At 51.9% G+C, this 14018-nt stretch overlaps 1 protein-coding gene across 1 annotated transcript; it reads left to right on the plus strand.

The window, feature by feature from the left end:
- On the plus strand, window positions 1–12957 carry PLPP7 (phospholipid phosphatase 7 (inactive)). The gene is made up of 2 exons (XM_057401560.1): window positions 1–760; window positions 12128–12957. Exons 1-2 carry the CDS (start codon window positions 310–312, stop codon window positions 12490–12492), a joined length of 816 nt encoding a protein of 271 aa, XP_057257543.1. The 5' UTR covers window positions 1–309; the 3' UTR covers window positions 12493–12957.
- The last annotated feature ends 1061 nt before the right edge of the window (window positions 12958–14018 follow it).

Genomic DNA, 14018 nt, shown 5'->3' on the forward strand with positions numbered 1-14018 from the left:
TCCCTCCTCTTCTTCCAGTCTATTGGCTGTTTAACCTTTTTCCCTGGCACTGGAGTGGCTGCCAGGCCTGGCATTAATTCTCCTTCCAAGCTTGCTAGGCCCGTGAAGTAAACAGCCATGTGCATTCCTTACTCTATATTTAACAGCTGCAGTCTGTGCTGGGGGGCAACTGCAACAGAGGGGAACCTTTGCAGCTTCCCAAATTCACGGCTTGTGAGGGTAGGAGTGGGGGAAGCTTCCTGCAGGGAGAAGAGGGATTTCTCTCCTTCCCGGTGTTTGCAGAGCAGGTTGCGTTAAAGAGAGACTGCAATGCCAGCATCCCAGCCGCGGTCCAGGGCAAGAGACAGGAACAATGTCCTCAACAGGGCTGAGTTCCTCTCCCTGAATCAGCCCTTGAAGGGGACCCAGGAGAACAAGGGCTCCGGCAGAAAGCAGAGCGGCCAGGCCGGAGGAGCTGGTACCCAGAGCAGCAGCCCCAAGGAGCGGAGGCAGTCGCAGCAGCTGCCCGAAGAGGACTGCATGCAGCTCAACCCCTCCTTCAAGGGAATCGCCTTCAACTCCCTGCTGGCCATCGATATCTGCATCTCCAAGAGGCTGGGGGTGTGCGCCAACACAGCCTCCTCCTGGGGTGGTGCCCGCTCCATGATCAACCTCCTGGGGATAACGGGGCACGGCATCCCCTGGATCGCGGGGACGCTCATCTGCCTGGTGAAGAGCAGCACGCTGGCAGGCCAAGAGGTCCTCATGAACCTGCTGCTAGGTGAGTGGCAAACCTCCCTCCCCACCGGGAGAGCCCAGCCCTGGTCACAAGGGGCAGCAGCAATGGGACTCCTCCTCTGCCTGCTCCCAGCCACCGGTGTGGTTGGGAAGCAGGGAATGACCTTTAGGGTGAATGCTGCACGTATTGGCTGTCCCGGTCATGGGTACCATGGGTGATGGGTGTAGCAAAGAGTTGTCTGAGAGGGAGCCAGGAATCCTGGAAGCTGGTGGTACCCATGGAGTAGGGGCAGGTCCTCAGTCCTGCACGGGACAGGCTTGTCCAGTCAGATCAAGGAAGTGTCTGTGATGTGCAGGTGTATACCAGCAGCCATGTCTGTATTTAATCTAGGGTCATCTGCATCGGTGGTTTGATAGGTGGGAAAGCGTAAAGATTTGAATCTTTGATACGTGGATCGATTCCTGAAGATATCCTTGAGGAAAAGGTGTTCCCAGACCTTGGTTCACATCTCAGCCACCACGTGATGGAGTCCTGTCTCCTTCCCTGCTGCAGTTTGATCTAGTCTCGGCCTTCCCTTGAGGACCTTTCTTGCTGCTGTCCCATTTCCGTGTGCTAATTTGACCCAGAGGCTGTGCAGGTGGGCTGGGATCTCTCTGCCTTTCCTGCTAGTCCTCCTTTGCGTGGTGGTCGGTGTCGTTGCTTCTGGAGGTTGGGATGTGTTAAAGGAGTTGCCTTCTCAGTTAAGCAGGGCCTGTTCCACCTGTGTGGACCAATGCCCCACCAGTGACCATGCTGAGCTCTAGGCATGACTTCCCTTAGATCCTGGCCCCAAACCGCCCTGGCCATGTCTATCTGAGGACCTTGCTCTTCTTGCTCTTCTGCTTTTGGCATGGTGCTCAGTTATCATGTTTTTCCTTGTGACTAACTGCTATCTCATCTGGCTGGGATCCACCCGAGTGTTTCACCCTCTCCCAAAACCAGCGATTGGATCTCCCACTTTTGGTTGGTAAGAGAAATCAAAAAACATTGGATTTAGGCCTTTGCTTCTCAGGGATCCTTTTGAGAAGACATAGGGACCTTGTATTTCAGAGGCGCCCCAGGTAAGGGACCACTGCGACGCAATGTGGGCTCTGCAGCATGGCCCCAAGCTTTTCTTTCTCACAAGCTCACCTGAACTGGCTTGCAAAGCACAGTGGTGCCTTTTCTCCCCTCTTGCCTTTGAAAGAGCCCGTCCTTGTGCTGTGACATCTAGAGAAGGGAGGCCATGGCAGGGAAGCAGCCAGAATAGCATCAGCGTGATGCAGAGCCCGCTGATGTCAGCAGCTCTTCCAGGGGCTCCTCAGTGTGCTGGGTCAGCCTCTCGCTGAGAGAAGCTCCATTTAAAAGGGCACGAGGATGAAATAGGAGGTGACGAACGTCAACGGGCACCGTGTCCAGATGTCTCTTGACCTGAGAGCCTTTGATGGTCTTGGAGCATGAAAACTGACCTCTTTGGCTCCAAAATATTTGCGGTCCTTATAAAGCGCTAGTGCCACCTTTGGCTTAAAAACAAGGTAGGTTTTCTCACCCTTCTGTTGCCATCTGAGGAGGCCAAATGCGAAGCCACCTCTGGGGCACATAGGAACTTTGAGTATCGGGTGGTCACTGGGAGAGCTCAGCCCTGCACCACTGCTTGGGTCTCAAACGTGGTGACTCGACAGCTCCATGGAGAGCTCCAAAGAGCAGCCTCCAAATCGCTCCTTTTTGCCCTCCAAGCGGACATCACTGAGCAAAGCACCCTGAGCCTCTGTTGTCAGAGCTTCCTCTGCAGGACTCGTGTCACCCCACAGAGCTCATCTCTGCGTGGCCTTGGTTTGATATTCCAGATTGCAGTCAGAAACTCCGAGTATCCGAGTAGCTGCTGGGGTAATATCTGCATTGCTGATGGAGGAAGGAGCCTGGCTCTGGAGCGTGGCTCTGGTGGACCCAGGCAGAGCCCATGAGAAGTGGGGTCTTGTGTAGGTAGGAAGGGCATGACACAGCTGCTGCATCTGGCATCCTCGGTCCCTCCCGCTGCTGTTTTCCTATGGTTCACATCCATCAGGATGTGCTGTAAAGTCCTCCTGGGTAGGGACAGCCCAAAGGGAGGGGAACCTCCTGATGCTTCCCTGGTCTCTGGGGAAGAGGGAAGCGGGGAAGCCGGTGCTGTCTGTGGTGCCCCTTCCTCACCTCCCCTGTCTGTCCTCCCTTCCCCCTGCTTGCTGAGGGTTTCATACATCAAGCAGAATTTCTGATGCAGTCTCTGGGCAGGGAGCCAGCCCATCACAGAGCACTTGTTTAGGATGTGCAATCAGGCTTTCAAGGCGAGGAGACAGGAGACTGCTGGAATGGGACCGGGAACCTGGCAGAAGCATCACTGCAGATGGAGGGGGGGCACTTGCGCCCGAGGAGCTCTTGCCAACACATGTGGGAGCATTTTGGGTGAGGGGGTCTGACGCCGGGCTGCTCCATCCATCCCAACTGCAGATGTTGATCAGCAACCCCAAAGCAATGTTTTCCCTCCGTGTTTGCCATCTGTGATGGAATCTATCGATTCCCCTAGTCAGCCCTCCCAGCAAATGCCAAACAGCCAGAGGAGCACGTTCACGAGTTGCTGCCGAAAAGATGGAAGGGATCAGATATCTGTGCCCACTGTACAAAATCCCTCTGCCAGAATGTGCTTTCAGGAAGACTCTATCGGCGCTGCCAGCCCTGGCTGTTGAAGAGTCAGGAAGAAAGTCTGCACCCCTCAGCCAAACGGAGGAAATCAGGAAACCCCCACTTTTAGAGTTCATTTTATTTGAATCAATGACTCAAATTGGAACTTTCAGGGCCTTTCAAGCTCTCCTCTGCAATCACAAGGTTTTCATGAACACGGAGCGCTCAGAAAATCATTTGAACCTTGCAATTGGTCTTTCAGGGGGAAAACAGATGTAAAGCTTGCACTGAAATTCCCAACCTGCTTCAGAACCAGACAGAAACTCCACCGAACGCTGGGGGAAGCAGTGCCTCGGTGTCTGGTTCTGATCCATCTGGTGAGGATGTGGATCCAAATTTAGTGATTCATTGACTGTAAAGCCAGTAAAGAACATTTGGATCATCGATCTAACCCAAGGCAAAATACATGCTGGAGCACATCCCTTAATTTATTCCTGTTCAATTTGTTATGGGGAAAAACCCAAACACTCAATCTGATGTACAATTACAAGTGAGGGTGAACTTGTCAGAACTGTTTCTGTATTACTGCAGTGGTAGGGATGCTCACAAGCGCCTTCCTTTCAGTTTGACTCTTCCCTTCACTGCATCTGCATACCCTCGCCTCTCCAGCTGAATAGCTCTTTTAGCCAACATCTCTTCTGCCTTTCAATATTTTGGATAGTGCTCAAGTCATTTCTTCACCTCCTATTTATTAAGCTGAACAGATTGATCTTCTTGTTAGAATGATGATCTTTCCAGGTCCAGGCTACCTTCTTGCTCTGATGGAATATGGTTATCTATCCAAAGTGGTCATTCCAGTGAAGTCCACCTATTGTGTTTAGAGCCAAATAACCGCCTCATTTAGTTATCTGCACTCCAGCCTTGTGCCTTTGCTGGCAGAAGGTATCTGCTTAGTTAACCCTCGCATATAAAATACATATTCATGCTCAGTTTGAAATACCACCATTAACTGGTTCTGCTTTGCTCACAGCTTTCTGAAATAGGCATTTAGATGAGGAGAAAAGAAAGCTCCAGTCACCCCTTTGCCTGTTGTCTCAGTGACACAGGTCCTGGTCCTCCACCATCACCAGCTGGCTCTGCGTCCCTCTTCCAAGGGGCGGGTTGGCTCTTTGGTGCTGTCACTAAGCATTTATTGCCATCAAGTAAAGCAGTGCTGTAGGGTATGGCCGTAGCACCATGAACAAATGACACAGCAGGAGGAAAGAAGGGGAGCCCAGGGTCACTTCTCCTCTCCTGAAGGTCAGTGAGGAGGCAGTTCTTGCTCTCTTCAGCCTTCTCCCTGAATACTGACCTAGTTTTAGTCTGCCTGGGAACCAAGCCATGATATTCTGAGGCATAGTCCCCTGCAGACTTTATCCAAAGCCATGTATGTATTCATGTTTAAATATATATGTATTTATAAATACATATACAGGTCCAGGACTCTGCAGTCCCACCCCAGAAGCTTCCAAGCAAGACCAGGTTGGTAGGAAAGGAAGGAAAGACAGCAAGAAATGCCTTCTCCTGGCCCCTTGAGCCCCTGCTGACCCTGCTTTAACAATACAGAGGTGCTTCGGGTATTGTCACTGGAGGCCATGTGGTGAAAACACAGATAGTAAAGCCCATTGCTGCTAAAGGTCACTGAGTAAATCAAGTGCCCAGGCAGCACAGACAAGTTCATCCTGTTGAGCCTCAGGGCCCAGCAGCCCAGACTCAGCCGAGAGGCTGGGGAGTTGCACGGTGGATGGATCAGTCTGTACACATCGCTAAGCCGAGAGCCCCAGAGGTGGTTTGGGGCCAGATGTGTCTGTTTGCTCCCCTTTAATTTTCCCCCTGTGAGGCTCAGGATTTCCTGAGCTAAGCAGGGCAGATGATGCTTCGGCAGGGAGGGGGAGCCGGTGTCCTGTGTGAACCCTCCCTCCTTGTAAAACCCGGCCCAAGGAGGAGGTCCAGCCCCTGCCCAGTGTGCACTGAGACCTCAGCAAGTTTGCTGCACATCTGCCCAGTTTAAATGTCAGGTAACCCAGTATGACTGAGCCATGGCCAGGCAGAGGGAAGGACACAGATGCCCGCTCTCTGCATCCAGCATCTAGACACAGGTCCAGCCTGGCATTAAATACTCCATCACATCAGGCTGCTAACCTGCCTCTAGTTGTCCTGCCCGGATACAGCAGTTATCTGGTCCTTTGGTGGTGCCATCCTCACCCTTCATCACCCTCAAGGCTGATGAGCTCAGGCATCCCTGAACAGCAAGTGATGCTCAGCTCTCCCAGCTTCCCTGCCCCCCTTCCCTCTCCTTCCCTGCCTGCTTCCTCTATAGCAAATGTATACTGCTCACTGCAGGGCAGGCTTGTGAGTCTGCAGTGTCCCTTCAGATGAAGGACAGTCAGTGACAGGCTGGGACCCATCTGCCTGCAGCTGGAGCAGGCATGGGGCTATTCCCAGGGACATGCATAGGGTCTTTATCAGCCCCATGGTCTGATCAGCCCCTGGGTACCAGGCAGCATCAAGGGGCTCAGCTCCTGGCTGGCTGCTTGGTGCTGAGGATGCTGCAAGGCCTGCAGCCATCAGCGTGCAGCCCTTGGGGAAGCTGCAGCAAGCTGAAATCCAGCCCTCACACAGAGTGAGCAGGCAAAATGTTCCACAGCCTGAATGCAGAGTGAGAGAGAAAGAAGTGCGAGGGTTGTTGAATGGGAAGAGGGGGAATAAACATGGGAAATGAGTCATCCTTATGTCTGTCACTCCGGGAACGGCTTCCCATTGCCCCTGCCTGGAGCAAAAAGGGGACTGTAGCTGTTTCACGCAGGCAGAGCCAGCCCTGCCGGGGAGGCTGAGCCAGGCTCTGGCCCAAAGGGAGATCCCGGGAAATGGGTGAGTGTGTTTGCCTCTAATGCGACCTGACGGGAGCAGTGGCTGGGAAGAGGAAGGTGGAGGAGTGCTGGGCAGTGAGGTGAGTCTCTGGGAGGAGCAAGAGCAGGGAGAGCCCATGGGGTATCCTGCTATGGGACCGGAGCAGGATGGGAGGGGGGAATCGGATGAACTGGCTCTTTTCTTTCCCCTTGGAAGCCATCTCCATGTTTTCACCTGGAGCACAGTTCTGGTCTCACTCTCTGTTTCCGACTAGACAGGGATGCTGGAGACAAACCTGACCTGGGTGTAACGCACTGCGAGGCATGATGGTTGGAGACCCTCTGAGTACCACAGCATCAGCCCAAACTGGGGTTCTGGGCTGTTTGCCTTGCTGAAGGCAACAGGGTGTACACACAAGCCTAAGCAGCACTGAGGCCAAGGGAGGAGTCCAGCCTCTATGGGCTGCACCGTGCTGGTGGTCACCAACCCAAGGCATTTTCCTTCCTTCACCAGTGCTTGTGGGTTGCTGCGTGTGGCTCTGGGATGTGCTGATGTTCCCTGCACTGCTGCCATAGCATTCAGGGACATTTCAAGCTGTCAGAACCCTTCTGGGATGCAGCTGAGCCATCCTGGGGGGGTGCTCCGCTCACGTTCCTCACCAGCACAAGCCCTTTTCACTGCGCTCGCCATCTCATCCCCAAGCTGTGCAGCCCCCCCTCAGTCAATGATGCTGAGATGCAAATTACCCAGCTCCCAAGGGCACAGTATTTCCAAGGAGGGAACTCCAGGCAGCCTGTGTTTGCACTCAGGGCTGTTTCTAATCATCTGGGATATAGCGGCTCTATTTTTAGTTGTTGGTTGGGTTTTTTTCACTATTAATTGTACAATGCAGCTTTCCACCATTATTCTTCACCTCCCTGTGGCCACTTATCCCATGCTGCTGCTTGTTCAGCCAAAAAATAACCTCCCACCAAAATGCTCCAGCATCTGATTCATTGGTTCTTCAGCGTGTCCTGCCATCTGTGCCTTTTCTCAGCTCTTACACCCAATAGTACCACATTTGGGGAAGAAAATGGAGTAAAGGAGTTCACTTGCAGAGGAGTGGATCTCTTCCAGCTTCCACCAACTCCACCGGAGAGGGGTTGGAGATGCTTTTGAAACCTGCATCTTGCATTAGTATCAAGTAGGCAAGGCTGCAAACAGCTCGTTTTCCAGGTCAGGGAGCCTAATGCCTGCGGGAGATTTGGGAAGTTCAGAAACAGGGGCTTCCCAAGAAGGAGGCAGTGCTCATTATTATGAATTAATTATTATAATAAAAATGAATGAATTCATTATTATAATAATAATGAATGAATTCTTTATTATGAATTCTAATTGTGCAGCAAAAAAATCCGTTTTCTGGGAACGGTGACATCTGCCCTGAGTGGCTGATCCGGGAATACAGCACCTTCAAAGCCAGCTGTAGTGGGGAGCACGTGCCATCTCAGTGGTGGTGGTGTAGCACAGAGTAACCCGGGTCGGAGCTGGCTGCAGGTTCTGAAGCACAGGCAAAGAGTTATCGACAAGTTGTCTCTGCTTTAAGACAGTGCTGGGGCCAGGCAGATGGGGTGTTCAATGCCCTTGGTTGCTCCTGAGCTCACAGGATGGGGTTGCTCTTTGTTCCTGGGCATTTACCCCCACCTTTTCCTCTCCCCACAGCTCATAGTCCAGCTTGTGGCTGCTTCTGATCCCAGTCTCACAGGCTGGGCTCTGTCTCATCCAAGCAGCCCCATGTGCACGGAGTCACATGAATCACGGCTGCAGGAACGGATGAAGCCAAGGGCTTTTTTGGCTTTCTCCTTTTTCCCTCTCTGCCCCCAGCACTGCACCCAGGGTGTTTTTCAGCTGTGATTACATGTTCATATAAACATCTCAGCTGGAATCATCCTCTGTCCCTGGAGACACTGCCTGGCTCCAACGTGGGGCAGGCAATGGATGCCCCCAAGGGTGCTCGCTCCATCCTCATCCTCAGCTGGGGCAGAATGGACCTTATGGGACAAAAAGGACCTTATGGTGACAGGGGATGTCCAATAGGTTCAACTTTTCATAAACATGAGCTTTGGGGTTTGGCTTGGTTCTGCTGCAACGATGCTTCTGGTTTGTCCTTGTGCCCTGCCTGCGCAGGGCTTGCCTCTTTGCTCTTAATGGGCTCCTAAGGTTTGGTGGCAGGAGCAAGGCAGATAATTGTTTTCCTTTTCTTATTAATAGATATAAAACGTCTGCCCAGGGGGCTCACTTTCAGCTCATTTGCTGTGCATCTGATGCCAGATGTTGGCTATTTACATACCAAGGTGATCTCTGGTGCTAAAATTGTCGCAGGCAGGCAGGACTTGCTCTTTGGTTTTGTGCTTTAAGGAAGTTTTCGGTGTTAATGGAGCTTTTTGTGATGGTTTTGCAGGGGGAATCTGGAAGGATTTTTTCCCTTTGACAGCAGGTCAAAAGGGAAATTATGGGTCATTTTCAGAAGAATGTGAAAGCTAATCCTTCCTTTGCTCTTTTATACCCAGTGCTACCTGGAGTTTATATCCAATGCTGCCTCTGTTTTAAATCCAGTGCTGCATGGATCTGGGGAACGGGCATGATGAAAAAATCACTTTAAATGAAGATTTCTTGCTCCTCTGCTCTCACCTCGGTCAGGAGGCACGCTGCCATCCCTGCTGCGCTCCGACAGCCCCGTCTGCCTGTCTCCAGAGAGCAGCATTACGCAAGTGCAGGCTGCTAAATCAGCTGCAGGCTCCCTTCTGCAGTCCCTCCCCGGGCTGTATTTCCTCCAGCCTTTAGTCGGGTCACTGAAGGATTTGCTCATCTCCTTCCCATGTTAGGGACAGGGAAAGGGCAGACCGAAGGTGATGCTGCTGCTTTGCAGGTGGCTGCTCTGGGAGGTGCAAGATTAAGGGCCTTTGGATGCAAGCAGTAGCCAGTAGGCACCAGAGATACCCATCTGCAGCTGGACCCATCACTAAGGATGCCCATAGGAAAGTTAATCCCGTAATAGATGAGGAGGGAGGGTTTGGTTTGCATTAAGGAGCAAAAGCAAGTGAGCTGAAGTCCAAGTGGGTATGTAGGTCAAGGAATTGCAAGGGAATAGGGCTCAGGCTGGGGCTGCTGAGTATCTCTGCTCCTGCAGGGTGCCCCATTGGCAGCACCATCATCAGCAGTGCTTGTGCTGATTCACCCTGGCAGCACAGCAGCAAATGGGCAGGGGCACAGCGGTTCTGCTGAGCCCCAGAGCTGGGTGAGGGCACTGGGACCCCCAGTACCTTAGGGGCTGGGGCAGGGCAGGCTGCTGGGGCTGCTCCATAAATCAGTTGTTTCGTGGAACTGGGTGGAAGGAACAGAAAGTGCAAGGGGAAGAGGCAGAGAAAGCACCAGACAGAGGGATCTTGGGGAGGTTTGATTTCAACAGCAGATTAACCCCAGTTTTAATGCTGTCATGCCTTCAGATCTTGAAATGTGAGCAAAGGAGGCTTTCTGCTTTCTGTGCATCATTTGATGAAAACCAAACCTAGCAGTACTGAAGGCCCATTTTAGTCATCTGCTGAATGAAAGGACTATTAAACCAGCTCTTTGGCATGTTCTCCATGCCCTGAACACCTCCATGCACACAGGCCTGCATCCCTCAGGTTGCCCTGACATCCCCTTTGCCCATAAAAAAATCTTGGAGGTGCAAAATACTGACAGATATTGGTGAACACCACCCATCAGTAAAGCACAGTACATCTGTGCTACTGATCTGCAGGCAGATTTCACGGGGAATGGTGTGTAACAGGTGTATTGTACACCATGGAGGAGACACTGGGTACTTTGGGGTACTTCCTGAGCCCTGGCTGAGCTCCTCAGCAATGCAATAAGCTGCTGACTTCAGCAGGAGCAGCTTCTTCTCTTGGCAGCGCTGGTGCATCACCTTTGCTGAAATGAACATGTGTGCCTGGGCTCCTGAGTTTGCATCCCAAGGAGCCAGTTCTCACTCAGTTCTTGTCCAGGTGAGTTTGGACCCATGAGCAATGCAGCTGGTGAGCTGAAGGACCTGGCTGCATCGAGGCTGTGGAAGGGTCACCTTGCTGGGGTGAGGAGCTGGGCTCAGGGTGATTTAGGAAGCCCAGCGTCAGCAGAGCCGCGTGGCTGCCCAGACACAGCAATACTGCTGGTTAGCTTCAGCACTTCATTACCATCAATGCTGACAGCATTCAGCTTTAACAGGAAATCCCCAAGACTGGCTGCTCCAGCCTGGGTTTGAAATTCCTCCCTCCCATTCCCCTCCCAGCCAGCCCCTTAATAACATATCCGCAAACCATCAAATACAGAGATCCACTCTGTGCCAGGGTCCCCCTCCATTGGCTGTGGACCTCCCCCTTCTCTCTGCCCATCACATCAGGCAGGCTCGGTGTCCTGTCTGTCCTTGTCCTCCTAAGCCCATTGCTACTGCTGGTGTTGCATCTGCAGCCTCACACCTTGATTCAGACAGCACCTATAAACCTTTCCTTCATCTCCACCTTCTGCTTCTCATTGTGTTTAACTTAGAGTCCCACTGTGGCCTGTGCTGCTGTTGACACTAAAAGGAGCTGGTACCCAGGCCTTTTCCCCTGCTCCATCTCTCCTCCACAGCTCTGAGAACCCAGGAGTGGCTTGGGCAGGACCTGGTTTGCAGGAAGTCCAAGGAGTTCCTGCTGTCCCCCTTCCCCATGCAAGATACCCTGCAGATGAGAATAGCCCTTCTATAAGGAGAGAATTTGGCCAGGATAAACCCCATCTGCATCCCAAAGCAGTGCCGGAGGCTGGCTGTGCAGGGGTGGCACTGCGGGAGGCAGGCAAGCAGAGCTGCCGTGACAGCTCCTGCCAGGAGGAGCTGCCTGCCTCCAATGTGCCACCTCATTTCCCATCCCCTGCCACCGCCGCACTCCCATCCATCCTCCTGAAACCTTGTCAGCTCTCAAGGAACAGTCTTTATCAGCGGAGAGGAAGCAGGCGACTGGCTGCTTGCATTCCTGCTGAAGGAGCAGGCTGTGCTCATGATGCTCTATATTTCCTTGTCATCGCTGCGAGGAGCTGAAATCAGCACTCTGGCTAATGAGGAGGGCTGGGGAAAAGCAGATGAGTGGATTAAAGAAAACTAAAATCAATGCTAGGAAATAGAAACGACAGTACCAGTTGGCTGGGACAAAGGAGGTGGGGTGAAGAGGAGGGTAATGAACACAAGTGCTGATGAGTTTTGCTCCCAAAGCAGTTAGGGAAGAAAGGTGATTTAGCATCAAGATGTGTAGCTGCAGGGATGGTCCCTCTGCTGCCACAAGCCTGGATTTGCTTAGGCTGAGGGATGTGTTAACCCCAAACCACGTTTGCACAGGGAAATGGGTGCATGGGGTGACTTGAAGGGAGGAAGCCCCAGGAAGAGGGAGGAGAGTCGAAGCAAGAAATGGCTTGTGAGTGTTCAACACCTCAGCTAAGGGAGAGGGAGGACAGGAACAGGGACACTCAGTCCGGTGGTTTCAGGGCCAAAAGAGTGTTAATTTTAGCTTCACCAGTTGCTCTTTCCCTCCCCAGGCAGATCGCTTGCCTCTTCAGTTTGGGTTTCTCCCAAAAGAGATGGTGCTAATGGTACTTGCCTTCCCCATGGGAGGGTTAATTAACATTTGGGTGGTGATCAGAGGATGGGGAGGCTGCCTTCAGCTGAACCGGGGACACATGGGTGGAAATGAACCCAAATCTTTATCTAAAACCAGTGACCATCCTTGAATGTTCTGCCTTGAAACTTGCCTTTGACTCAGCTCCATCTCTGACCTTTCTCTCTCATCTCTCATTCTACAGCCCTGCTCCTGGACATCATGATTGTGGCTGGGCTGCAGAAGCTGGCCAAGAGGAAGGGTCCGTACGATGTCACCCCTGGCTTGTTGGACTACCTGACCATGGACACCTATGCGTTCCCAGCCGGGCATGCCAGCCGGGTGGCCATGCTCTCCAAGTTCTTCCTCAACCACCTGGTCTTGGCCATCCCTCTCCGGATCCTGCTGGTCCTCTGGGCCCTCTGCGTGGGCTTTTCCCGTGTCATGATCGGACGGCACCACATCACAGATGTCCTGTCTGGCTTTGTTTTCGGCTACTTACAGTTCAGGCTGGTGGAGTTGATATGGATGTCTTCTAACACATGTCAGATGTTGATATCCATCTGGTGAACACAGGGGACTTTCCACTGGAAACGAGTAGATACTTGAAGAGTCTCCCTCCCAGTGTTTTCTACATGTTGTTTGTTGGAAGCAGTTGTAGCTTCCATGAGTAGTGGTGTTTTTTAATGTTGCTTCCCCACTTGAAAAGAGTTTCTTGCAATGGATTGGGTTTTAGCAATCAAGGGCCATACCTTTGGCCCTATTCTCAAGCTGTGTTTGGACAGCAGCCTAATTTAGCTTTACGGGTAAAAGAAACGAGCTACACGGCTGCCTATGGGTGGTTGACATCAGCACCTTGGTGTGTCCTCAGGAGAGGCAGTGCCTGAGAGTTTCCTGAGAACACGTTCGTTAACTTTTTTGATGCTAAACCATTTTGGCCACAGTGCTTTTTCCTTTTGTAAGCCCAGGAGTGTGTCTTGTACAGAGTCAGGACACTGCCGGCACTTCACAGATAATAAATAATCAGAGAAATCCTGCCCTGTTTGGTTCTTATCCTGAGGGAAGGGACAAAAACCAGCTCAGTGCAGCTTTGAGATACGCGGTCAACTGGGAGCAGGTCTTGACCGAGGGGATGCAAATGATCCATTCAGTGGTTTGCTTTGCACGGGGTGGACCTAGATGGGTGCTCAGGATGCTGAAGGTGGTGTGTTGAAACCAGCCTTTCATCTGCTGTTCAAAAGTCTGCTCCGTGAGGGTTGTGGGGAAAGGTTGGTCTGGTAAAGGGCAAATGCAAGTTGTCCATTTTCATCCTAGTTAGGGAGTAATTGAATAGGCCTTGTGCTGAGTCGTGGTGATTTTGCAAAGCAGGTCTAGTTACAAAGCAGAGTCTTCGTGGCTATGATTTTGTAATGATGCCAAATGATGGGAATTTTCAAGGTGAGTCTTGTACAGCATTGACTGTTTTCTGGTGCAGCCAGCAATGCTGGTGAGCTAGAGGGAGGCAGCCAGGACTGCCCATACCCCTGTCTCTGCTTGCTTAGCTGTAACCTCATTAGAGGTAAATGTTCCTGTGTCTTACCCTGTATGAAATGAGGAGACCACTCTGACCTTCCTTACTGCAAGGCTGAACTAATTGATGTCTGTGAACTGGTCCGAGGTTACTGAATACAAAGTTTGATACCCAGACACTGTTCTGCTGCTTCCCATTACTGACAAGCAGCCACCTTGAAGCCTGGCTGATGTTTCCACTGGTGACAGCCATCCTCAGTGCAGTGTCTCTGAAACGGATCACCCATCGCAACTGTCTAAGAAAATCCCATAGTTTGCACAGAACCCTCCAGTTCTCTCTGGTTTCTCCATCTTAAGAAGAGTTTGATGTTTGGAAGGTGATGGACACTGCTAGACTTACCACCTGGGTGCATCCTGCAAAATGAAAGGATCCCATCATCCCTGTCCTCCTGTCTCTCCCAAGTGAGCAAAATACACCCAGCAAGGCCAGGGAACAATCTTGCGCTCTCATCTATCCATGTGTGCTGGAGATCCTCTTCCTACAGGAGCTGCTGGTGAGAAGGAGACATTCAGATAATGACTGCTGC

The sequence above is a fragment of the Pezoporus wallicus genome, unplaced genomic scaffold (assembly GCF_028554395.1).
Source record: "Pezoporus wallicus isolate ANWC-B61680 ecotype Strahan unplaced genomic scaffold, APGP_CSIRO_Pwel_v1 contig_8013, whole genome shotgun sequence".
Taxonomy (NCBI): domain Eukaryota; kingdom Metazoa; phylum Chordata; class Aves; order Psittaciformes; family Psittacidae; genus Pezoporus; species Pezoporus wallicus.

Coding starts and splice junctions, on each gene's coding strand:
- PLPP7 (XM_057401560.1), top strand. CDS start 310: ATGCCAGCATCCCAGCCGCGGTCCAGGGCAAGAGACAGGAACAATGTC. Junction 761..12,127: donor CCTCATGAACCTGCTGCTAG/GTGAGTGGCAAA, acceptor CTCATTCTACAG/CCCTGCTCCTGGACATCATG.